This window comes from Delphinus delphis, chromosome 1 (genome assembly GCF_949987515.2).
Source record: "Delphinus delphis chromosome 1, mDelDel1.2, whole genome shotgun sequence".
NCBI classification, from domain to species: domain Eukaryota; kingdom Metazoa; phylum Chordata; class Mammalia; order Artiodactyla; family Delphinidae; genus Delphinus; species Delphinus delphis.
The window spans coordinates 133,839,361-133,866,251 of NC_082683.1; the positions used below are offsets into that span (position 1 = coordinate 133,839,361).

At 45.1% G+C, this 26,891-nt stretch overlaps 1 protein-coding gene across 1 annotated transcript; it reads left to right on the plus strand.

Moving 5' to 3' along the window:
• Positions 1–1,401: 1,401 nt before the first annotated feature.
• Positions 1,402–15,498, plus strand: TEX35 (testis expressed 35). The gene is given in 10 exon segments (XM_060009724.1): positions 1,402–1,440; positions 2,161–2,211; positions 2,823–2,891; positions 3,837–3,893; positions 4,599–4,658; positions 14,090–14,154; positions 14,382–14,574; positions 14,930–14,950; positions 14,952–14,974; positions 15,258–15,498. Coding segments are annotated over 10 exon segments (639 nt in total). The 3' UTR covers positions 15,319–15,498.
• Positions 15,499–26,891: the final 11,393 nt, after the last annotated feature.

Here is a 26,891-nt window from a genome sequence, read left to right on the forward strand (position 1 = left end):
CATTTTCACTGTAGTTTCCTGCTCAAGCCTATGGGAACTTTGGAAACCTGTGGAGAAAGGGCCCTCCTGCCATGTGGCCAGTGGATCTGGGAGGACCGAGCACAGTGGTCAAAGGACCTTAGCTTTCCAACCCCTCATTTACAAGGGGGAGAGGAGCTTGGGAAGCTCCCCGCCACTTTCTCTCCTCCCCTCCCCTCCCATCTCTTCCCCTCCCCCACTGAACAGTGACGGACGTTCTCCTTTGGTTGTGATGGGCTGAGATTGAAGGCTCTCACCAGGTTGGGAGCTGCAAAATAACCCCCTAGGAAATGCATCAGAAATGCTGCAAGTGACTCTGAAGAAGCTCCAATGCTCAGCGCCTCTGGGAAGGACAGGCATAGGCGCAGGAAATGGGAAGGTGAGGGTGATAAGTCACGTCCGGGGTGCGGACACGCACTTCATGTGCAATTTGCATCATTTCCTGTACTGTCTGTTCTAGGAATTCCCAAGTTGGCCCTTTCTGTAGCAGGTAGTAGAGGGAAGAAGGCATGCCCAAGGATAAGAGGAAAGAGAATTATTCAGCGTCCAGTTAGGCTTGCTAACCTGAATGCTGAATAATTTTAGGTCCCAGGGAGGCTACATCCCTTTGACTCTCAAAACACAAATCATAGTTACCCTCAGGATGGCCTCAGTATTCTTCATCGCCCGTCATCTGGGCTTTTCACCAACTGCACTGTCCACATACTGCTTCTTGCCCTAACGCTCTTCCAGGATAGTAGAAAAACCAGGAGAAAAGAATGGAGTTGGGTGTAGGAGGGGAGAGGGGACAGAGCCAGCTGTGCAGTCAGGCCTGGGCATCAGAGATCGTCCTGCCGAGACTGGCACCCCTCCCCCAGCACAGAGAGCCCCGGATTAGCACAGTACGTGCACCTTGAACCGGAGAGACTTCAGGGCATCCCAACCCAAAATAGCTTTAGGCTCGAGGAAGGGTCAGGAGAGCAGGTGTGTGGGCTTCCAGGAGAAGCTCGTTGTTGAGGGCAGACACCTCCTCCTGGTCTTTGGGTGGGTCCCTCTGGGAAAGGAGCCGGCAATTTTTGCTTCTCCTGGGGCGTGCCTTGTGCTTGGCTGTGGTCCTTCAGGGTGGGCTTTCCAGGACAGCCCCTCTCCCCTTGCAGGAGGGAGACTTCGTGGCTTTGGAACCCGACCTGAGGTCCTCTTCTCAGCGGCCGAGGCACCCCAGGCTCAAAGTTGCAGCGACACTGCAGCCAGCATGCAGGTCCTGGGCATTGTGACCTCAGCTGTTCCACACACAGAGAGGTGGGCATCCTGCCCTCACCTCAGCCTGTAACCTGCAGTGGCCTGGTCCCGGGGGCCCATTGTGGGGAGGTTGGGAAGTTGAAGAACACTCTGGCCTCCTCCATCATGTCGGCCAAGAGGGCAGAACTGAAGAAAACAAACCTGGTAAAGGAGAAACGTTGCTGGCCAATGTGGGGCCTCTTTGAACTCTCACTGGATGGAGTTGGGGGGTACAGAGAGTCCCCAACGAACCCTCGGCTTTTCTTTCTACCTCTGAGCATGACGTGGCCTCTCAGGCGGGAAGGAGGGTGGGGAATGGACCCCTGGGCTTGGGGTGGGAAGGACCCCCGCCAGGAAAAGGAGCACCGAAATGCCCCACCCCTATCCCGGCCACTCCGGAGCCATGACCCCAGCCAGGCCCGCATCTTACCCGCGTGTTTAAGGCACACAAGAACCTCATCAGATAAAGGTAATTATCATCCACAATTTACAGACGAGGAAGTGAAGGCTCAGAGAAGCTAAATAACGTGCCTAAGTCAACACAGCTGGTAAGGAGGGCAGCTGAGACTAGAATTCAAGTCTGTCTGTCTACCTCCAAAGTCAATGCTCCTGAAAAAATACTTAGACGGCTTCCTTGAGTTATCTTAAAGTGTCCCCGCCAGCCCTCACCCCCGCCAGCTCCCCAGGGAGAGGGCTGCCTGCCGAACAGGCAGGTGTCACTCATGAGAGGAGTAGAGCATGAGAAAATGTGAGTTATCTTGGCCCAGGCGCTGGGGGTATGTGGGCCTGAGCCTAAGCGCAGTTGGACAGGCAGGGTCGGGTGGGTGGAGGGTCCTCCCCAGTCCTGATGCCTGGCAGCCTGAATCCCAGCCTCTGTCTCTGAAGAACAAGAACTACAAGGCAGTTTGCCTGGAATTGAAGCCAGAGCTGATCAGAGTAAGAAGCTTGTTTGAGGCCATACCGGCAGCCAGGCCTAAGACACATGAGGAGGTGACTTGGAGTCAGGGGTCATTCGCTGTCCCTGGTGGCCAAGACCTGTCCCAGATGCTGGCGGATATATTGAGAGAGAGACAAGCTCTCTGCTCTCACAGAACAAAGCGGATACCTAAATAAATAAGGAAAAATTCAGCAGTTTTACCTATGATGCAGGGAATTAAAATAGGGAGATGTGACTGGGGGTGCTGCTGGGGGTTGAGGGCATCAGGAAGGCCTTCCTCTGAGCTGAGAGCTGTAGGACAAGCCTGCGGCCCCTGGAGGGCTGAGGACAAGCGCTGTGGGCAGAAAAAGCAGTGCGCACAGAGGCCCTGAGGTGGGAATGAGTATGTCTGTGGAGGGGACAGAAAGCTGAGGCCCAGTGGGCCAGGAAGGGAGTGGAATGAGATGAGCTCAGAGAGGGGAGAAGGATGGAGGAAACTCCTGCACAGGTGAGGCCAGGTTACCTCTGCGCTGACCCAAAGGGAGGAGCAGAAACTCGGGGTCATCCCTCCTGCCTCACCCTCCCACGCCTGCAGTTTCCAATATTCTGTGTCTCTGTTTCCAACCAACAGACATATGACTACAAAGGAGCTAAACAAGAAGGGCCATTTACCAAACCAGGAGGGACAAAGGAGCTAAAGGTAGGTGTGTGGACCCAGGAGACAGGAAGTTGGATCAGCCCAGTGAACAGGTGGGGCCAACAGAACAACTTCTGCAGCAGGTGAACTGCCGACATCTACAGTTCTGCTCCAGCCCCTGTGACTCCTTTCCTTCTGGTTCTCTCTATTTTAAAATAATTTCAGACTTACAGAATATTTTCCAAAAAATGGTACAATGAGTTCTAGTATACCCTTCCCCCAGATTCCCAAATGTTGGCATTTTATCTTGGGTTTTTTTCCTCTCTTTCATATTCACACACCTATATATAACATATATATTTCCTGAACCATCTGCGAGCAAGTGGTTCTCTCAAATTTCGGTATATATTTCCTCAAAACAAGAACACTCTCTTACACAGCCACAGTACAATTATCCAAACATCAAAAGCAGGAAATTAATGTTGATACAGTTCTCACCTACAGCCCTTATTCTAATTTCACCAGTTATCCCACTAATGTCTTTCATAACAAAAGAGAAGATAACTTTTTTGGTCTGGGATCCAATCCAGAATCACACCTTGCATCTAGTTTCCATGTCTCTTCAGTCTTTTTTCGTCTGGAACAGTTCTTCGACCTTGTCTTTAGGACACTGTCATTTTTGATGACAAATCATTTATTTTGTAGAATGACCCTGAATTTGGGTTGTCTGATGCTTCCTCACCATTAGACTTAGGCCATACATTTTTCGGTTCTCACACCACAGGAGTGAAAGTATGACCTTTTCAAAGTGCATCACATCTGGAGGTACTGGATGTCTGTGTGTCCCACTATCCTATTTTCTTAATAGCATCCTTTCTTTCCTCCCTGCTGGCATCTATCTCTCTGCTCCTCTTTTGGCAATGCCCCAGGATCTTTCCTTTCCTCCTTTTGACTGTTTCCCTTCCATCCAAGACATTTCTTTACTCCTTCTCTATTTTATTTTCTCAGAATGAACTCAGGGAGGTGAGGGAAGAGCTCAAGGAAAAAATGAAGGAGATAAAACAGGTAACAGGATGAGACTTTTCAGCTCACGGAGAAAAAGTGTAGCTTCAAGGAAAATGCAATGCCTAACTTTGAATAGTAAAGAAAATCAGAAATTGCATGGAAAAAGCAATCAAACCAACTGAGCCCAAATCCCCTAGAATGTTTAAGTGTCAGCAGCTTAGGTTATCTGTTTCTTACTTGTTTCGTGCTTAAACCCAAATTTTGAATGATAAGGGCTCTCTAAGATATCTCATTGATAAGGGTGGGGAGATACAACCTTAGTGACAGAGTGAGAGGGGCTGACCTGGAATTGGGGGGCAGTCAGGGACCAATTCCATTGTCCTAATACTCCTCCCCTGAGCAAGCTGCAGAGCAAGAATCCTCTTCTTGTTTCTCTGACGGAATCACCTATAGCATATTTATGAACAAAGGAAATGCTCAAGCAAGAACGTGTAATTGAAGCTGTGGTCTGAGCTCCACATGGCAGCCTTGCAATGACCAGATCCAAGCTGTGCCAAGGCTGCTGCTGGTGTTGACTTGATGATACACTCACCCTAGTCCCTTCACAGACTCTTGGGAAGAAAGTGGCTTTAGTAGGCCATTATTAGAACATTCCTTAATCTTTATCTAGCTCATTCCAGGGGAGCAGCTGCAGCCCTTAGCTTAAAATGCCTGAAAGACAACTCCACATTCAATGATGTGCTCTTTGCCTTTCTTCCTCACTAGATAAAAGATGTAATGGACCAGGAATTTGAAAAACTCCAGGAATTTGTGGAGATTATAAAGGTAAGCATTTACTGAGTGCCCTCCATGGGCCAGTACCATACAAGGAATCATGCAAGGAGATGCCAGAGCCTGCCCTGCAAGTGCTTACAGCTTAATAAGAGACCCAAACTCTATTGCAAAAAAAGAATTAAATAACAAGTAAGTACCAAGCTAAATGATGACTGGTTGTCAACTAACCAGGGGTTTAGAGAAGTGAGTAACGAATGTGGGTTGGGGTAACCAGAAAAGTCCTTTTAGAGGAAGTGAGCCTTAAGGTGAGTCTTAAGGCAGCATTGGAAGTTTAATGTGAATCTAACCAAGAGCCCAGTAAGATTATTTTTGAACTCAATAATTACTAAAAGGATCATCTAGATTCTAGAATAGCAGTTTACAGACGTTGGTGGGTTTCAGAATCACCAGGAGCACAAATATAGGAAACAGAGCTCAGGCCCTGTGTTGATGGGCCTGGCACCCTGGGGTTTTGTTCGTGTTCCCCAGGTAGAAGTTTGAGAACAACAAATGCAGAAGCATAAATAGACAAAAGCATTTATTTATAAATTTTTCAAGAGTTGTAAGGGGGCATTACTTCTACCAGATATTAAAATCGTAATGAAGCCAACTTAATAATCAAATTAAGGTGGTACAGCCCAAGGATAACCAGACAAATGAAGAAGCCAACATAGATAATCCTGTAACAGCCTCTCTGCCAGGGATGCACTGAGAATCACTTTGGAGGATTTCTAAAGTCCATTTACCCAGGCCCTGGCCCAGATGAACTGAATAAAAACCTCCAAGTTTGGGCACAGTTGCTCAAAACTCTTCAGTGCTTCAGATGCTTGCTCCTGATGAGAACCAGGTCCTTAGCACTTTACCAGTAGTTATTAACATTGGCTATGTGCTGATATCACCTGTACTGTGGATTTGAACAGCTCCTCTTTACACCTGGCTGCACCCCATAGCAATTATATCAGAACCTCTTAATATGAGGTCTGCGGACTTCCCTGGAGTTACAGTGGTTAAGAATCCACCTGCCAGTGCAGGGAACACGGGTTTGACCCCTGGTCCAGGATGATCCCACATGGCGCGGAGTGACTAAGCCCATGCGCCACAACTACTGAGCCTGCACTCTAGAGCCCTCGAGCCACAACTACTGAGCCCACGCACTGCAGCTACTGAAGTCCATGTGCCTAGAGCCCGTGCTCCGCAACAAGAGAAGCCACCGCAATGAGAAGCTTGCGCACCTCAACGAAGAGTAGCCCCGGCTCGCCGCCACTAGAGAAAGCCCACGCACAGTAACAAAGACCCAACACAGCCAAAAATAAATTAAAAGAAAAAAAGAATGGAGGCAAAAATCGAGAAGATGCAAGAAATGTTTAACAAAGACCTAAAAGAATTATAGAACAAACAAACAGAGATGAACAATACAATAACTGAAAGGAAAAATACACTAGAAAGAATCAATAGCAAAATAACTGAGGCAGAAGAACAGATAAGTGACCTGGAAGACAGAATGGTGGAATTCACTGCTGTGAAATGAAATAAAGAAAAAAGAATGAAAAGAAATGAAGACAGACTAAGAGACCTCTGAGACAATATTAAATGCAACAGCATTATCATTATAGGGGTTCCAGAAGGAGAAGAGAGAGAGAAAGGACCAGAGAAAACATTTGAAGAGATTATAGTCGAAAACTTCCCTAACATGGGAAAGGAAATAGCCACCCAAGTCCAGGAATCACAGAGAGTCCCATACAGGATAAACCCAAGGAGAAACACGCCGAAACATATAGTAATCAAATTGGCAAAAATTAAAGACAAAGAAAAATTATTGAAAGCAGCAAGGGAAAAATGACAAATAATATACAAGGGAACTCCCATAAGGTTAACAGCTGATTTCCCAGCAGAAACTCTACAAGCCAAAAGAGAGTGGCATGATATATTTAAAGTAATGGAAAGGAAGAACCTACAACCAAGATTACTCTACCTGGCAAGGATCTCATTCAGATTTGATGGAGAAATCAAAAGTTTTACAGACAAGCAAAAGCTAAGAGAATTCAGCACCACCAAATCAGCTCTACAACAAATGCTAAAGGAACTTCTCTAAGTGGGAAACACAAGAGAAGAAAAGGACCTGCAAAAACAAAGCCATAACAATTAAGAAAATGGTCATAGGAACATACGTATCGATAACTACCTTAAATATGAATGGATTAAATGCCCCAACCAAAAGACACAGGCTCACTGGATGGATACAAAACCAAGACCCATATATATGCTGTCTACAAGAGACCCACTTCAGACCTAGGGACACATACAGACTGAAAGTGAGGGGATGGAAAAAGACATTCCATGCAAATGGAAATCAAAAGAAAGCTGGAGTAGCAATACTCATATAAGATAAAATAGACTTTAAAATAAAGAATGTTACAAGAGACAAGGAAGGACACTACATAATGATCAAGGGATCAATCCAAGAAGAAGATATAACAATTATAAATATATATGCACCCAACATAGGGGCACCTCAATACATAAGGCAACTGCTAACAGCTGTAAAAGAGGAAATCAACAGCAGCACAATAATAGTGGGAGACTTTAACACCTCACTTACACCAATGGACAGATCATCCAAATGGAAAATTAATAAGGAAACAAAAACAGCAGATTACACTTTCTTCTCAAGTGCGCACAGAACATTCTCCAGGATAGATCACATCTTGGTTCACAAATCAAGCCTCAATAAATTTCAGAAAATTGAAATCATATCAAACATCTTTTCTGACCACAATGCTATGACATTAGAAATCAATTACAGGGGGAAAAAAGGTAAAAAACACAAACACATGGAGGCTAAACAATATGTTACTAAATAACCAAGAGGTCAGTGAAGAAATAAAAGAGGAAATTAAAAAATACCTAGACAAATGACAACAAAAACATGACGATCCAGAACGTATGAGATGCAGCAAAAGCAGTTCTAAGAGGGAAGTTTATAGCAATACAAGCCTACCTCAAGAAACAAGAAAAATCTCAAATAAACAATCTAACCTTATACCTAAAGGAACTAGAGAAAGAAGAACAAACAAAACCCAAAATTAGCAGAAGGAAAGAAATCATAAAGATCAGAGCAGAAATAAAGAGCAAAGATCAATAAAACTAAAAGCTGGTTCTTTGAGAAGATAAACAAAACTGATAAACCATTAGCCAGACTCATGAAGAAAAAGAGGGAGAGGACTCAAATCAATAAAATTATAAATGAAAAAGAAGTTACAACAGACACCGCAGAAATACAAAGCATCCTAAGAGACTACTATAAGCAACTCTATGCCAATAAAATGGACAACCTGGAAGAAATGGACAGATTCTTAGAAAGGTATAACCTTCAAAGACTGAGCCAGGAAGAAATAGAATATATGAACAGACCACTCACAAGTAATGAAACTGAAACTGGGATTAAAAATCTTCCAACAAACAAAAGTCCAGGACCAGATGGCTTCACAGGTGAATTCTATCAAACATTTAGAGACGAGCTAACACCATCCTTCTCAAACTCTTCCAAAAAATTGCAGAGGAAGGAACACTCCCAAACTCATTCTATGAGGCCACCATCACCCTGATACCAAAACCAGAGAAAGATACTACAAAAAGAGAAAATTACAGACCAATATCACTGATGAATATAGATGCAAAAATCCTCAACAAAACACTAGCAAACAGAATCCAACAACACATTAAAAGGATCATACACCATGATCAAGTGGGATTTATCCCAAGGATGCAAGGATTCTTCAATATATGCAAATCAATCAATGTGATACACCATATTAACAAATTGAAGAATAAAAACCATATGATCATCTCAATAGATGCAGAAAATAGATGCACAAAATTCAACACCCATTTATGATAAAACCACCCCAGAAGGTAACCTACCTCAATATAATAAAGGCCATGTATGACAAACCCACAGCAAACGTCATTCTCAATGATGAGAAACTGAAAGCATTTCCTCTAAGATCAGAAACAAGACAAGGATGTCCTCTCTCTCCACTATTATTCAACATACTTTTGGAAGTCCTAGCCATGGCAATCAGACAAGAAAAAGAAATAAAATGTATACAAATTGGAAAAGAAGAAGCAAAACTGTCACTGTTTGCAGATGGCATGATACTATACATAGAGAATCCTAAAGATGCCACCAGAAAACTGCTAGAGATAATCAATGAATTTGGTAAAGTTTCAGGATACAAAATTAAGGCACAGAAATCTCTTGCATTCCTGTACACTAATGATGAAAAATCTGAAAGAGAAATTAAGGAAACACTCCTATTTACCATTGCAACAAAAAGAATAACATACCTAGGAATAAACCTACCTAAGGAGACAAAAGACCTGTATGCAGAAAACTATAAGACACTGATGAAAGAAATTAAAGGTGATACCAACAGATGGAGAAATATACCATGTTCTTAGGTTGGAAGAATCCATATTGTGAAAATGACTATACTACCCAAAGCAATCTACAGATTCAATGCAATCCCTATCAAATTACCAATGGCATTTTTTATAGAACTAGAAGAAAAAAATCTTAAAATTTGTATGGAGACACAAAAGACCCTGAACAGCCAAAGCAGTCTTGAGGGAAAAAAACGGAGCTGGAGGAGTCAGACTCCCTGACTTCTGACTATACTACAAAGCTACAGTAATCAAGACAATATGGTACTGGCACAAAAACAGAAATATAGATCAATGCAGCAGGATAGAAAGCCCAGAGATAAACCCACACACCTATGGTCAACTAATCTATGACAAAGTAGGCAAGGATATACAATGGAGAAAACACAGTCTCTTCAATAAGTGGTGCTGGGCAAACTGGACAGCTACATGTAAAGGAATGAAATTAGAACACTCCCTCACACCATGCACAAAAATAAACTCAAAATGGATTAGAGACCTAAATGTAAGATCAGACACTATAAAACTCTTAGAGGAAAACATAGGAAGAACACTCTGACATAAATATCAGGAACAACTTTTTTGATCCCCCTCCTAGAGTAATGGAAATAAAAACAAAAAGAAACAAATGGGACCTAATGAAACTTACAGCTTTTGCGAAGCAAAAGAAAGTACAAACAAGGTGAAAAGACAACCCTCAGAATGGGAGAAAATATTTGCAAACAAATCAACCGACAAAGGATTAATCTCCAAAATATATAAACAGCTCATGCAGCTCAATATTAAAAAAAACAAACAACACAATCCAAAAATGGGCAGAAGACCTAAATAGACATTTCTCCAAAGAAGACGCATGAAAAGCTGCTCAACATCACTAATTATTAAAGAAATGCAAATCAAAACTACAATGAGGTATCACCTCACACCAATTAGAATGGGCATCATCAGAAGATCTACAAACAACAAATGCTGGAGAGGGTGTGGAGAAAAGGGAACCCTCTTGCATCTTTGGTAGGAATGTAAATTGATACAGCCACTATGGAGAACAGTATGGAGGTTCCTTAAAAAACTAAAAATAGAATTACCATATGACACAGCAATCCCACTACTGGGCATATACCCAGAGAAAACCATAATTCAAATAGACACATGCACCCCAATGTTCATTGCAGCACTATTTACAATAGCCAGGTCATGGAAGCAACCTAAATGCCCAGCGGCAGACAAATGGGTAAAGAAGATGTGGTACATATATACAATGGAATATTACTCAGCCATAAAAAGGAACAAAATTAGGTCATTTGTAGAGACATGGATGAATCTAGAGACTGTCATACAGAGTGAAATCAGAAAGAGAAAAATATTGTATATTAATGCATATATGTGAAACCTAGAAAAATGCTACAGATGAACCGGTTTGCAGGGCAGAAATAGAGAGAGATGTAGAGAAGAAATGTATGGACGCCAAGGGGGGAAAATGGTGGTGGGGGGAGGGATAATTTGGGAGACTGGGATTGACATGTATACACTACTATATATAAAGTATATAACTAATAAGGACCTACTGTATAGCACAGGGAACTCTTCTCAATACTCTGTAGTGACCTATATGGGAAAATAATTTTAAAAAGAGTGGATATATGTATAGGTATAACTGATTCACTTTGCTGTACAGCAAAAACTAACACAACATTTTAAATCAATTATACTCCAATAAAGATTAATTAAAAAAAAAAGAATATTGCCTGACTATATAAGGGAAAAGCTTAACTCAGTTAACACTATAAACTGAAATAGTATATAAAGTGAATTTTAAAAATAAAAATAAGAAGTATGTATTTAACTGGATGGTCCAAATATAATTACAATGGAAGAAATCACAAAGGAAATATTGTTAATGTTTAACAATACAAAAAATTTAAAAATTATAACAGAAAAGCACCATACACAGAGTGAAAAAGTAAGCAACAGTTTTGGAGAAATAATTTTCCACAAATATGATAGACATAGAAAAAAAGCTTTTTATCTGTAACCTACAAAGCTCACACAATCAATAAGAACCAACTAGGAAAATGGGAAAAGGGTATATGTGAACAGTCCACAGAGGGGAATCTTACTAAAAAGCAATAAATATATTAACAAGTTTTACCTCATGAGTAATCAAATAACTGCAAATGAAAACAATACTTAGATAACTGCCACATTCAAATAAGCCAAGTTGTAATTTATGACAATTATAAAGCAAGATAAGAATGCTCTTGTACTGCTGATTGGAGTACAAGATTGTACAAAACTAAAACGGAATTAGACAATAGGTATCAAAAATATCAAAACTCCATGACTTATCAACTCCTTGACTTCTCAGAATTTAACCTATGAGAATAATCAGAAATGCCAGCATGGATATATATAAAAAGAAGTTCATCACAGGATTATTTATAATAGCAAAAAATTGTAAACAACCACTATTTTCAAAAGTAGAGGAATAGCCAATAGAATTACGATACATCTATATAATGAAAATTCACTATAGGAGACAGAATTTAGAAAGAATACTTTTAATGAGAAGTAAAAAAGCAAGATGCAAGTAATATATACAGGCTGATCTCAACAAGTGAAAAGAAATTGGTAAGTAAATATATAGAAAAAAGACTGGAAAGAAATATACCAAAAGGGTTAATTGCTGTTATTGAAAGGTGATGAGATTAATTTTTTCTTTTATATTCCTCTGTATTGTCCAAATTTTCTGCAAAGGGCATGTCTTATTTCTATATCAAAATGCAAACACAGTAAGTGTTTTGTTAGTGGGTAGGACTGGGTATCACAAGGCACAAAGGAGGCTATTTCGGGCACGGGAACAGCTTGCACACAGCATGGAAGCAGGATGAACGCGAAGCTTCTCAGTCAGTGGGGAGATCAGTCATAAAAGAGGGATCATGGGGGGAAACTGTGAGAAATAAAATGGAATGGGCACAAAGGCGGTGGATAATGAAGACTTCTGAAAGACAGGCAGACAGGTTGGGACTTGGTTGTGTAAGCAGTAAGAGGCCTCTGGAGATTCTTAATCAAAGAACATGCTAGGAGCAGCACTTCAGAAAGCTGAGCTGGCAGCTGCTTGCAAGGTGGCCTGGGGGCGCCGGGGGAGTCGGTGGGGGCCGTCTGGAGCAAGAATATCAAACTGGAAGCCGCATCTCTGCTCAAGGTGAAGAAAGCTGGACCAAGTGTAGAAACAGAAGGAAAAGGGTAAAAATCTGAAAGATGCAGCGAAGGAAAGACAACATTCTTGGTGATTGATTCAGTATAAAGAATGAGGGAGAGGCAAGCGTGCATGATAACACCAAAGTTTTAATCTGGACGATTAGAAAAAAGTGGTGACAGTGACAGGCTAGTTTGGAAGCAGCTAATTTAGAAGAGAAAGTGAAGAGGTCAGTTTGGAACGTGATGAGTTTGAAGTGATGGTGAGACTTTTAAGAATATGGGACGTTTTGACTCTGATGTTTTAGACCCGGGGGAATATTGACTTCAAGGATATTTGACTTTATTTACAAGTACAAATGTCATATTCAAAATGTATATGAACATTTTTAAATGCTTTTCAAGAAGATATTTTTTGGAAATCATTTCCATCCTGACGGTATAATTCCTTGATCAATTTTCTACCCCAGATCAGTAAACTCTCCCCAGATCTTTCATTTTTTATTAAAATGGTTTTCCTAGAAGCAAATTATTATTATTATTATTATTTTTTTTTGCGGTAGGCGGGCCTCTCACTGTTGTGGCCTCTCCCGTTGCGGAGCACAGGCTCCAGACATGCAGGCTCAGTGGCCATGGCTCACGGGCCCAGCCGCTCCGCGGCATGTGGGATCTTCCCGGACCCGGGCACGAACCCATGTCCCCTGCATCGGCAGGCAGACCCTCAACCACTGCGCCACCAGGGAAGCCCCAAAGCAAATTATTTTTCATTTATATTTTGTGATATTCAATCCAACCCTGTTTTTGTCCTTAACAGATATTGTCACTAATACTGTCACCATCTTAGAAGTTCTTTGTGACCACTATTTCTATCCAATTTTTCCAGGTCAAATTTTACGGATCTAAGATTTGCCAAGAAGATTTTATTATTATTTCAGTTCTTAATAATAACTGTGAGGTGCCATTTGAGCTACTGTCTACTTTATTTTGCGTTGACCATTTTTGCCAGGAGTTGGGTAAAATATGGAACAAACGCAGATACACAGGATCTACGTACATGGCAGGGGTCAAAACACTGGTGTCAGAAACATCTTTGGGGGGGAGGTCACGGGGTTTGTTTTCTTTTTATAAATTTGTTTACTTTATCTATTTATTTTTGGCTGTGTTGGGTCCTTGCTGCTGTGCGCGGGCTTTCTCTAGTTGTGGCGAGCGGGGGCTACTCTTCGTTGTGGTGCGTGGGTTTCTCATTGCAGTGGCTTCTCTTGTTGTGGAACACGGGCTCCAGGAGTGTGGGGCTTAGTAGCTGTAGCTCGCAAGCTCAGTAGTTGTGGCTCCTGGGCTCTAGAGCCCAGGCTCAGTAGCTGTGGCACACGGTCTTAGTTGCTCTGTGGCATGTGGGATCTTCCCGGACCAGGGCTCAAACCTGTGTCCCCTGCATTGGCAGGCGGATTCTTAACCACTGCGCCACCGGGGAAGATTGCATAGGCATTGAACCAAGGCAGCTAAGGGTTTTATTCAAGTGTGAGATCAGGTAAAATAGATCCTGGCCTCTGACTCACATGGAGACTTTGGACAAGCCCCCAATGACTCTGCCTGTGCTTCAACTTCACTATGGAATGGGTGAGGTCACAGGGAGGGGTAGCACGTGTCAGGCACATCCTGATGAGCCACCCTACCCAGGGCTGGTGAGGATTCTTGAGGAAGTAAGATGCTGCGGTGGTCTCTGAGTGGTCTGCAGAGTGAGGCAGGAAAAGGAACTTCAAAAGCCCTTCATGATGATGATTTTAGCTTTGAATTCTCTCTTGAAGGAAATGCAAAAGGATGTGGATGAGGAGATGGATGTTTTAATAAATATACAGAAGAATAGCAAGCGGTGAGTGTAACCTGCACCCGTCTCTCCTCAACCCTAAAGAATCTCCTCCCTTCGCTTTGCAAAGTGTCCTCGGGGTTCAGTGGACTCCCAGACCCTTCAAGGAGCTCTCTTGGTTTCTCTTCCCCAGTGGCTTGTAGTCAAGGCCTTCCACGGCCAACCATGCTACCGGTTATCTCCTTTCCTGTTGAAAATTATCTCCCCAGTTCTGCCCCTCCCTGACTCCCCAGTCCTCTCAGGAGAGGACCAAAGGAGCAGCAAGAACTCAGGCTGATAGGAAAGATGGACACAGACCCACAGATCCGGCGGAAGAAAATGGATGGAGCTGATGGAGCACCACTTGCCCTTCACAAAAAGATGACGGCACTACAACAACCAAAAAACGATCCAATGGATTCCCTTCACCAATGTGATACCTGCTGTGTAATGAAGCCCTCCCTGCCCCTGCCCCAGTGTTACACCCCTGGGTTTCTGTTCCCCCCGACCTCCCCTGGGCTCTCTCACTCTCTTACCTCTTGCTGTAAAGCACTGGTTCCACTCCTCTCCTGGCCCCAGGATGCCTCCCTAGTCTTGAATCCTCTCTGGGGTCTTCCCCTATAGGCCTGGGGTGATTCCGAAACCATGACCAAGTAGGACTCCACCCTGGATGCACCTGTTCCCAAGTGCAACTGTATTGTTCTGTCCTTTCCTATAGCAAGACCTGATGAGGTGCCCAGCAGCCTGGCCATCTTGGACCAGGGAAAAATGATCTTTCTGGTGCCGCTTCTGTCCTCCATAGGAGAAATGTTTGTTGTGTGCCCCCAAAGAACAACTACAATCAGCGGTAGGTAGATCCATGGAAGCCCCTTATCTCAATCCGGTGCCCCGTCCTCCCAAAGGCAGTGTGCTCAGGGGTGCATTCCCATCAAATCTCACCCGTGGTTATGGTTATGCAGGCTCTGCCCCACATCACATCCACTCAGCCTTAGAGGACGTGGCACACGAAGGAGGACTTGCTTAGCCCAGCCTGGAGGCTGCTGCCTAGAGGCCCCCGTGGAGTGCAGGGTGCCTTGCCAGTTGCTGAGCTGACCTTGCCTCAGCCTCCTGACTTTCTCCCCACATAACAGGCAACTTCCATACCAGGCCTGGGCATCCTTTTCACCCTCGGCATCTGGACATGCTTTCTGATTTATCTGTGCTTCAACTCCTGTGTGACTGAGGACGTAGTTCCAACTTAGTGTCACCGCAGGACCTATGAGCGGCTCCGGTTCAGCCTCTCCCCACTCCTTGAGCTGCACAGCAAATGCTTGCTGCCCTCTTGCATACCACCCTGCCCTTGTCTCCCTCTACCCAGAGAGTAAAATCTTCATTTAAAGCCAAAGCGGGAGTCAAAGCGTTGACTATCAGCCTGAAACTTGAGTGTGCAAGGAGTGTCACTGTTTTGGATTGAAATCAGTGTATTTCAGACTCCAACCTCTCTTCTTGCTTCCTGATGGTTTGGTGGAAAATTCTTCAGGTCATCCTTAGGGTCTTCCTAAGGATGATCCTTCCCCCCTCATCCCTGCTTCCCTCCTCTTCACCTGGTTCTGAAAATGTCCCAGGTCAAAAGAGAGGAAGGGAGGCCCTGAAGATATCAGATGCCATTCTGCGTGATCCCAGAAGTGTGCGTGTGAGTGTGAGTGTGTGTGTGTGCGCACGCGCGCATGTATGTTGGACAATGGGAGGAACCCCCGGGCCCAGGGTCTTGACCACTGGACTGCCGGGGAATTCCCACACGTGCCAGTTTTAAGAACTGAGACAAGGTCATCAAGGACACAGGGCTGTCAGGATCAGTTGAAGTGCTGAGTCTTTTTTTCTGCAAATGATGGTACACTGCTAATCAAGCCCCCAAGGACTGGTGGCAGTGGTCTCTGCAGTCCCTGTCCCTTGACCCTTTCCAAGCTCCCCCGTGCCCTAGTTCCATGTCATCCAACTCAGAGGCAGCAGAAGGACGACACTGTGTGTTGGGGGGGATAGTTCTGCCTGGCTGTCATGTCTGCCCTTGGGAATGGATGTCTGGGGAGCCACAGCCTGCCATTCCTGCCAATGTGCTCTTGGGCCAGCTTTGCTGGTGAGCTTGTGCTTTTTCTGTAGGTCTCAATGTCATGTCATCTGGAAGGGAATTATACTTAACCTTGTGTCTTCTCCCAAAGATGCTATTCCTGTCCCGCGTACAGAGCCTCTTGGGGGGCATTGGCCTGACCTGGGCCACCATTTCTGCTTTGTGCGGCAGCATCCAATTGATCCAAGCAAGGTGGACAGGCAACTCAACTTGCCCAATCGATTTCTTTCCCTGGGAATTTGAAATTGGAATTTGGTGAGACTCAGCTGGCCCCCAGAACTGGACTTATAATTGGGAACTGAAGAGGCCTCTGCCACCATTGGCCAAAGACGCAGATCTACAGAAAAAATAAATAAATCACTTTGCAGAGAGAGAAGAATGAAACAGAGGGACTGAGAGAAGTGGAGACTCGTGCAGTTCCGCAGAGGGAGCTGGGAGAGCCACTGTCTGGCTCAGGCCCTGCTGGGCTGGTGCTGGCCCCTGCCTTGGCTTCATGAAAGCCTCTGGACCCTTGGACCGAGGTGCACATTTCTGTTTAAGCAGAGTGGCTTTCTGTTTCCACCTAACAAGCCTGAGCTGAGGCCCCACGGTTAGAAGGAATGTCAGAGATTGGTCAAATCTCTTCAATTTACAGTGAGGATTCTGAGGCCCAGAGAGGTGCAGTGAGGTACCCTCAGGCACACAGCCCATTTATAGCAAAGCCAGGACCAGAACCCAGGTTTTCTGACTCCTGGGCCAGTGCTCTGTGGCTCTCTGGGGCTAGCTGTATTTCCAAGGGCAATAAGATGAGATAGAAGGCAGTCAGCTGGATCTGGACATGAATCAGTGGCGTGGTCGCAGGTAAGTCACTTCACCTCTCAGATTGCTTTTCCATCTGGAACGTGGGCATAACCACACCTAATTCAAAGTGGGTGAAGAGGGCATAACCACACCTAATTCAAAGGGGGTGTAATGAGAGTTAGATGAGAGTACATGCAGAGGAATTCAATTCTTTAAAAAAAATTGCTCTGAGAACAATGATGATGAGGTCAGAACTGTGTTTTTCAGATTAAAAGGCTTCAATTCTCCATCCCGCCTCCAGTCAGAACCAGGTCTGCAATAAAATGAATTTTGATCTACTCCGATTTTAAAAAATAAATGTTCTGAGAGGAGGAAGGATGTGTATATTAGGAAATCAATCAACAAGAAATTATAAAAATGGTATGGGGATTGGGACTGCCTGTTCTAGAGTACAGAGTGGTCCCTTGTAACACAGCATCCCACCCTGTAACCTCGGTGTCTGATTCCAGCAGGTGAGGGGTAAGCGGCTTACCCTAGCTCACGCGCAGGTAACAGGTGCTGCAGCCCCAGGCCCTGACTCAAGCAGTCACCAGAGAAACAGGAGGGTGCGTCATTTAGCAGCCATCAGGCAGGCAGGGCTGGGCCCAGGAGGAGGCCAGGCTGTGTCATCCACTCCCATCACTGCCCTGGGCCCTGGCATGACCCCCACTCACAGCTTCCCTTCTCTCGGTCACAGGCCGCAGCCAGCCCCAAAAGGTGGGTGAGGATGGGCTCAGGTGTCCACCACCACAGACGGGAGCCCCATCTCTCTCAGATGCAACAGGTCTGAGTATATCCATTTCCATGACAATGGGTTACCCACCCATCTTCCTAAGGGGAGTTGCCCTGTCTGGCTCCAGGGACCCCTAGAGCCTCCCTAAACCCCCTTCAGTATTTGAAAGGTCATTTACCCTCCTATACGTGTGATCAATGGGACTCTTTGGTACTTCCCTCTATATTAGATCAAAACACAACCAAACAGAAATCAAATCTCACTTCTGGGGCTTCCCTGGTGGCGCAGTGGTTGAGAGTCCGCCTGCCGATGCAGGAGACGCAGGTTCGTGCCCCGGTCCGGGAAGATCCCACATGCCGCGGAGCGGCTAGGCCTGTGAGCCACGGCCGCTGAGCCTGCGCGTCCGGAGCCTGTGCTCCACCACGGGAGAGGCCACAACAGTGAGAGGCCCGCGTACCAGAAAAAAAAAAAAAAATCTCACTTCTGGAGAATGAACAATGAGTCTGAAAGCCCAACCCCAATTCCAACTCTAGAGAACTCAGAAGGTGAAGAATATGCCTTCAGCAGGTGATGGAGCAGAATGGTGCAAGGTTCTGCCCACCTGACACTTTTTTATCAATATCAGCTTTTAAACGTGACCAAGAAGGTTTTTTTTTTTTTTATGGATGATGAGTTTGTGGGGAGATGAGCAACTCCAATATGAGTCTAATCCATACAATATTTCTGAGGGCAATTAAGTGATACATATCAGATGCTTTAAAAGATGGGAAAACATTACAGATGGTCACTAGGATTTAGTTATAAGGATACTCATCATGGAGTCATTTATGATATACATATTTAAAAATCAGAAACAACATAAGTGGACACCAGTTGGTTAAATAAATTGTGGCACATCTATAAAATGGAATGCTCCACTGATATTAAGAATAATATGTTGTTGAAATATATTTAATGCCATCAAGAGACGTTAATGATATAATGTTAAATGAAAAAAAGCAAGTTATGAAATAAAGTATAAACCCATTTTTGGTAAAAATTTGGTGTGTGTGTTTGTGTGTGTGCACATAGGGAGGCCTGCATGAACTGAAAAGACTTAGAAGGATATATACAAGGATAGAGTAACAGCAGTGGTTTTCTCTGAGTAGTAGGATTATGACAATTTATGTCTTACTTTGTGCCTATCTATAATCTCTAAAGCTTCTACAAGGAACATGCATTGTTTGTATAATAAAACTAATAACATTTTTCTTTTTTTAAGGAAGAGAAAGGTGGCCCAGGAAGGACCCTTACGAACAAAGTCAGGTAAGATCTCCCCAAATCCTTTCTGATGGGAAGCACCTTGGACCTTTCTCTTTCCTGGGAGTGGCCAGTGAAGTCATGCCCTGTCTATGTGTTCATCCAGAGGAAGGGGACGAATTAACACCACTAAAAGGACAATTTAAAAGGACAATAGAAAACAAAATGAAAATGGCTTTATGTTTTTACCCATGAGTGACCCTTATTTGATACGTATTCTCCCACCACTGCTACCAGGGGTCTCTGCACACTCCTCTCTCCTCTGAGGAATTACAGTGGTCTGGAGTAGAGAAGGAGCCCCTGCAGTCTATCCCCAACAAGCCAAACTTGTCCTTTTAGAATGTCACTTAGATCTCGTTGCTCTTATGCTCAGAATTTCCAGTGTTCGCCCATTTCTCTCAGAGCAGGATCCAAAGTTGATACTTGCAATGCCCTGTGGCATCAACCCTGCTACCTTCACACTCACATACTATTCTCCCCCTTACTTTCTGGGCTCTAGCCACACTGGCTTCTTTGTTCTTCTTCACACATACCATGTACACTCTTGCCTCAGGGCCTTTGCACTCACAGACATTCCTGCCCACTTCCTCAGCTATCCGTGTGGCCGTCACCTCAAAGTTACCTTCTCAGTGGCACTTTCCCCATTTGTACAAACAACAATATCCCCACCTCCAGCGTTCCTCATCCTCTTTACTCTGCTTTATTTTCCTCTCCAAGTCACTTAGCACCGACTTACATACTATCCATTTCACTTGTGGTCTGTCTTCTTCTGCTCGGATGTGAGTTCCTTGAGAGCAGAGATTGTGTTTCCGTCACTGCTCTACGGCAGGGCCCAGGGCAGTGCCAAGTGCATAGCAGGGAGTTGACAGGGACTTGCTGAACGGACACATGAGTATAAAGATATTTGCCATGTACTGGGCACTGCAGGCTCTGCACTAAGATCTTCACCTGCACTGTTTCATTTTATTCTTACGATTACCGCATGAAATCATTCTGTCTGTCTCTCTATGAAGTCATTTAAATGGTCATCCTCCCTATTTTGTATAGGTTGAAACAGGCTCAGAGAGAGAAGGTAATGAAAGTAATCTGTCTGAGGTCACAGAATAAGTGGCAGAGCTGGAGTTTGAACCCGAGCATTCTGATGTCAGAATCTCCCCGTGTGTCCCTGGGCCAGCAGCATTGGCATTACCTGGGAGCCTGTTAGAAATGCAGAGTCTCAGGCTATATGCCAGGCCTCCTGAATCAGGACCTGCATTTTAACAAGACTTCTCAGGTGACTCCAGTGTCCATTGTAGTCTGAGAAGCAGTGCTCTATGCTGGGCCAGCAGGTGTATGGAAGATAGGGGGCTTCATTGAGCAAGGGGCTGCCGCAGTTTGGGTTAGTGGCCTTGGGTTCTTCACCCCTGTGGGTGGTTCTCCTGCCTGCTACCCCTCGACCCAGGAGCTCTTTAGTATCTGCTGGGCTTTGGGGGGAACCAAGGTTCGTGATGAGGAGGGAAAACTCAATGCCAACCTCTGTCCAGGAGCCAGTCCTCCTGTGGGCACTGTTGCTTCTCTTTCTTGGAGGAAGGTCTCTCAGCTCACTCAGGGAAAACCAGACCCGTGCCTCTTAAAAGCATGTGAGAGAACCCATTGGCATCAGAGATGCAGCACTGAGACTGAAGCAGAAGCTAGTTCCACCTGACACTTAGGCACTCGGGCCAGGGAGGTTGTTAAAACAGAAACAAAATGTACTGTCAGGGCTTCCCTGGTGGCGCAGTGGTTGAGCGTCTGCCTGCCGATCCAGGGCACACGGGTCCGTACCCCGGTCCAGGAAGATTCCATATTTCGCGGAGCGGCTGGGCCCGTGAGCCATAGCGGTCGGAATCTGTTCGGCTGGAGCCGGTGCACCACAACGGGAGAGGCCACAACAGTGAGAGGCCCGCGTACTGCAAAAAAAATATAAACCTACTGTCAATTAAATTATTAATGCCTGGGAGCCCACCCTGACATCTGTTTTTATCACTGAGCGCCACCTGCAGTCTTGACATTCATGAAGAGTGGGCCTGGAATAAAACCAGAAACCCACCCTTCCAGCCTCTCCCAAGCCCATTCAAAACAAGAGTAAACATAAATGTAAACCCAAGTATGTAAAAACCGACTACGAAAACTGACCAGCAGAGGGCACTGTGACCCCATCAGTCCCTGCCCCACTGACCTCTCCAGAGGAAAAGCTGCAAAGACACAAGGAAGGAAATCACACAAGATTAGGGATCTGGGTCCCGGGTCCCACCCCAGCTTCATCTTTGGAATCTTGTGGGAGCCCAGGACACCTGACACCTCTGATCTGTGCCCACCGGCAAGCCAGTGATCACCCACATAGGGATCGGTTCCAAAAGGCCACCGCCCAGTCTGGCATTTGGGATTCACAATGAAGTGACTTTCCTTTACTCCCTTATTTACTTATCCAGCATTGGTCGAGCACCTGCTGAGCCAGGCACAGGGCTAGACCATGCAATTTTCCCAAAAAGTGGTGGCATAACAATAGTTAGATTCTAAGGCTAGCCCCCTAAAGACTTTCAAATCAGAGAAATAATGAGATTACTTTCTGTTCTAGGGTCAGAGGAAAGAAATAGGGGAAGGGTAGCGTGGAGGAGAGGAAAGAAAGTGTGGGAAGAGCGAGGGGACCCCGGGGAAGAGGAAGGCAGTTTGGCTTCCAACCCCTGCCTGGTGCATATAAAATATGGAACCTTAAAAAGTTCGTTTTGGCTTCCTCCCATTTCCCTTTCTAGACCCTGACTTGGGACTTAGCCTCTCCAGAGCCCTGGACTGCATGGGGCACTCCCAGAGCTCCTGCAGCACGCCCCAGCCCACGCTGCCCGTCGTGGAGGCCATGCTCCAGAGTTTTCTACCCCTCCACTCCCCGTCCACACCCCCAGGCCTGCAGCTGCCCTTCTCAGCTCCGTGTTGGCAGCTGAGTAATCCATTAAGCTAACGCACCCTGGTATATGGCAGATTGATCCTCCCAGGGACATGTGTATCTTTTCAAGATTACCCAAATTCACCTCTGAGTGGTAGATTCCCAGACAGTGGGCTGGAGGGACGTGACAATTTCAGGCTGTTTGTGTCGGGGGTGGTATTTTGAGAGAAAGGCCGGAGCACCTGCCAAGGGGTGTCTCACACAGTCTCTTAGAGGAGCTGGCAGGAGGGACTTCCAGGGCGGGGGTGGGTGCTAGTATGGAAAGGTCATTGGCAATAAAAGATTTGCAGGTCAGAGATTAATCTCTCTGAGCAGTTTTGAGTGCGTGTGTGTGTGTGTGTGTGTGTGTGTGTGCGCGTGTGTGTGATTCCCTGTGTGTGCTGGGAGAAGGCCAGAGGGAGAAGGCCAGTTTAGGGGAAAAGGATGGACTGCAGGGCTGGATGCAGGAGAACCACTGAGGTAGGAGAAAGGGCCTCCCGGGGCCGGGGCCTCACTGTGGCAGCACCAGGCCTGCCTCTGCAAGGGCCACCTCCCGGGAGCATCGCTTGGCCGAGCACACTCTGCAGATTCTGGCCGCAGAACAGAAGGCTGTGCTGCCCGCTGCCCTGCATGGTTCCCTGATGGCCAGAGACCTGCTCAGAAAGTCCTGCCTCGGCGGCTATGGGCGGGCTGGGGTATGGAGGGCCTGCTGGTGGGAGGTAAGGGGACACTAAGGGGGCAGGGAGGATGGTGACAGGACCATTGCAAAGGCAGACTCCTCCATCGCAGCCACGGGCCACACAGCAGGCTTAAGCAGGGTGCTTCGGGCTGAAGTTGTCCTTCAGAATGAATCTTGGGCATCAGGCACATTGCTTCCTCACTTCAGCTGCTCCCGAGGCTCCCAGAGGATCCCAAACCTGCCACTTGTTATTCCTCTGAAAGGGTCCACTGGCTGTGCAGGAAGTGAGGTGAGGAGGGAGGAAACCTCTTTGCTCACCAGGCCTTGGTACAACAGGAAGAGGTGCGTACCTGTCCACATGGAAGGATTTAAAGCTGGATTTAAAGCCCTACCTGGTTCGTTGTGGAAATGTTTCCCCAGTTCTACCTCTCAAAGTCCCAGCCATCAATGGTGACAGAGGTCAAACTAGAGGTTCAGTCAGGGGAGGGTTCTAGATTGCTGATAACATCCTATTTCTTAATCTGGGTGGTGGCGATATGGGTGTGTGCTATGTATAAAAATTTATGCATCAAACTGCAGATGTTAGATGGTGCAGCTGCTTTGGAAGACAGTTCGGCAGTTCCTCAAAAATTTAATGGAGTTACCATTATGACCCAGCAGTTCCACTCCTAGGTATACACCCCAAAGAATCGAAAATATGTGCTACACAGAAAACGTGTGTGTGAGTGTTTATAGCAGCATTATTCATAACAGCTAAAAGAGAGAAATAACCCAAATGTCTATCAGCTGGTGATGAATGACAAACAAAATGTGACCCAGCCATACCATGGTATATTACTCAACCATAAAAAGGAATGATGTACTGATACATGCTACAGCATGAATGGTCCTTGAAAACATTATGCTCAGTGAAAGAAGCCAGTCACAAAAGACTATATATATAATAGTATGATTTTATTAATAGGAAAAGTCCAGAACAGGCAAATCCACCGAGATAGAAAATATTGTAGATTAGTGATTGCTGGGGTCTGGGGGAGGGGGAAGTGGAGAATGAGTGCTAATGGATATGGGATTTCTTTGGGGGTATGATGAGAATGTTCTGGAATTAGTTAGTGGCAATGGTTATACAACTCTGTGACTGTATGAAAGATGACTGAAGTGTATACTTCAAAGGGGTGAATTTTATGGTGTGTGAATTTTATCTCAAAAACTGGATCAAGCGGTACACTTATGATTTGTTCCCTTCGATCTATGAATGTTATACCTTAATAATAATTTTTTTTAATTTAAAAGTGAAGATGCCACTTCTCTGTTGCTGTGGCTCCTGATTTTTAAAAAAAGTCACAGCAAAAATGCCACCTCCTCTATGACGGCTCCCTCACCCCTGCTCTGAGCTCCTTTAGCATTTAGTGCTGATATCCCACTTACTGCTTATTGCTTGTAGAGCCTGGCCGCTCAGAGTGCGACCGTGGACAAGCATCCCTGTATCCCTCGGAGGCTTTTTAGATGTGCAACATTTCATGCCCCGCGGACCTGCTAAATCAGACTGCCTTTCAACAAGATCGCCAGGTAATTCGCACGCACATTAAGATTTGAGAAACACTGCTCTAGAACAGGGGTTCCCAACACCCCGCCCTGGCCGTGGAAAAATTGTCTTCCATGAAACTGGTCCCTGGTGCCAAAAAGGTTGGGGACCGCTGGTCTAGAAGGTTTCCCCCACCTGCCTCCCCCTCTACCTGCTGCCTACACCTTATGACTGTCCTTGTCTCTCCCCACCTAGTGAGCATCAGCATTTGTGGATTCAGTGCTAGTGGCCTCAGAACTAAAGCCAATACCTACTCTAACTCTAAGACCAGGATAGAGAAACTGAAATCTGGGAACACTTTGGTCAGATAAAAGAATATGTCAACTTTGCATGTCCAAAGTGAGGTCTCCAAATACCATTTCCCACCGAAAGGCATCAGAGCTTTGGGAGAAATGGCTGATTCTAGGTCTAAGCAGAAAATGTACAAGTCTTCTCAAGTAATGTTTAAAAGATTCAGGAGCCAACTGGAAGAGACTCCCGCTGATCAAAATGGGGCCACTTGGGCTTCCCTGGTGGCGCAGTGGTTGAGAGTCCGCCTGCCGATGCAGGGGACACGGGTTCGTGCCCCGGTCCGGGAGGATCCCACATGCCGCGGAGCAGCTAGACCCGTGAGCCATAGGCCCGCGTACCGCAAAAAAAAAAAAAAAAAAAAAAAAAATGGGGCCACTTGAGCATCAGTAAGAATATTAACTGCAACGAATTGAAACACATCAAATGTGTTAAAAATCCATGAATTCATAGTAATACTAAAAACTAAACTAAACTCTGATTGTTCACTATTGGAGGATGGTAAGAAAGCAATTCATTGTTTTGAAAATGGTAAATAAAGGGAGGAAATCAAGCAATTATCCTGGGTGTCAAACAGTAGATAAACAGTAATATCTGATTCTATTATTCCTCCTTTATTTATAAGTAGGAATACTTCTATGAAGGAGAAAATGATAGAATCAGATATGACTATTTTGAAAGAGTGATATTTCAAAAGATTCAGGCATTGAATCTGCAGCATCTAATATCACGGAAAGAGACAAACAGACATCAGGTGCCTCCTGTTGGAAAAATATCCCACTACTGCAACCAAACCTGAATATGATTAAGCTCTAGATCCAAGTACCGATTTACAGGAAAAATAGGGACAGAGATCCTGTAAAATTACACCATAGGAAGGTTATCAGCAAAATCTAGATTGTGGACAAATCTACAGAATAAGCAACCCAGTGTCTTCAACAAACAAATTGAGAGAGAGAAAAAAAAAAGACAGGAGTAACCTATAGATTAAAACAAAAGTTATAGCAGCCAATTGCAACAGGTGAACCTTATTTAAACCCTGATTCAAACTGTTTTTCTAAAAATCCATTTATGATAATTTTGAGACAATTGGGGAATTCGAACACCAGGAATTACTGGTTACGATACAAAAAGAGTTCTTTCTGAGTGATTTACTAAGACTTTTACAGATGAAATAGTATGATATCTGGGATTTGCTTCAGAATAACAGAAGACAGGCTAAATTGTTGAGAGTGGGGGGGATGGGGCCAGTTTGGACGTTGCTGGGGTTTGACGGGTGTGTGATAGCTCATCATAGCATTCTGTCTACTTTGGTGTATGTTCAAAAGTCTCAAAAATTAAAAAGCTAAGACAGACAAACAAAAGATTTATAACAAAGTGTTGATGTAAGAAAAACATATAAGCAAAACAAAACAGAGTGTAGGTAAAGGATCCGTAACTGTCTAAGAACAATAAGCTGACGTTTCTTGTTTCCTTCTCAACCTACTTTCCCATGACTAGATTTTTTTGTAACGTAATAATTTGCCTTCAGAAGTGTTCTATAGAATGAGACTCTCAACTCACAGTCCAGAGAATGAAGCAGAAACATAAACGTTTTGAAAACTGAAGGAGAAAGAATTGGATACAGAGACAATTATGGGGGACTTCCCTGACGGTCCAGTGGTTAAGACTCTGTGCTTCCACCGCAGGGGGCGCAGGTTCGATCCCTGGTTGGGGAACTAGGATCCCACATGCCATGCTGTGTGGCCAAAAAAAAAAAAGAATTATGGGTCAGAAATGAGCATAGCTCAGTTCACACCAGAGGCCCACCAGCCGAGGGCATGGACCAGGCTGCAGATGTGGTCACAGCCGTGTTGGGGGTGGAAATAGTATGTCAGTTTAGCATCCTTCTCCCCAACAGAATCAAATGTTAGAGTCATGGGTTTCAAACCTGGCTGCACATTCGAATCACCTGGAAAGCTCTGGAAACACACAGATGCACAGGATTCCACCCTGGCCCCATTAAATCTCTGCAGGAGGCCCGAGGCTTCAGCGATTGCCAAAGCTCCCCCAGGTGACTGATCCTGACACGCAGCCAGAGTGAGAGGATTTTAGCCAGCCTGCCCACATTTAAATAGCTGGATAAACCTGCTGGGTAATGATGGCAGTCACTGCCGGCTAAATGACAAAGCGAGCTGGTAAGTGAAACACCGGGTGTCAACCTCATTCTGTTGTCTTTGAGTCCCTTGAGGTCATTGGGAGCCACTGTGTCCAACCTGAGTCACTTTTCTCTGGGTCTTTGGGGTGTGGCTGAGATCCAAGGAGGCCAAAGGTTGGCTC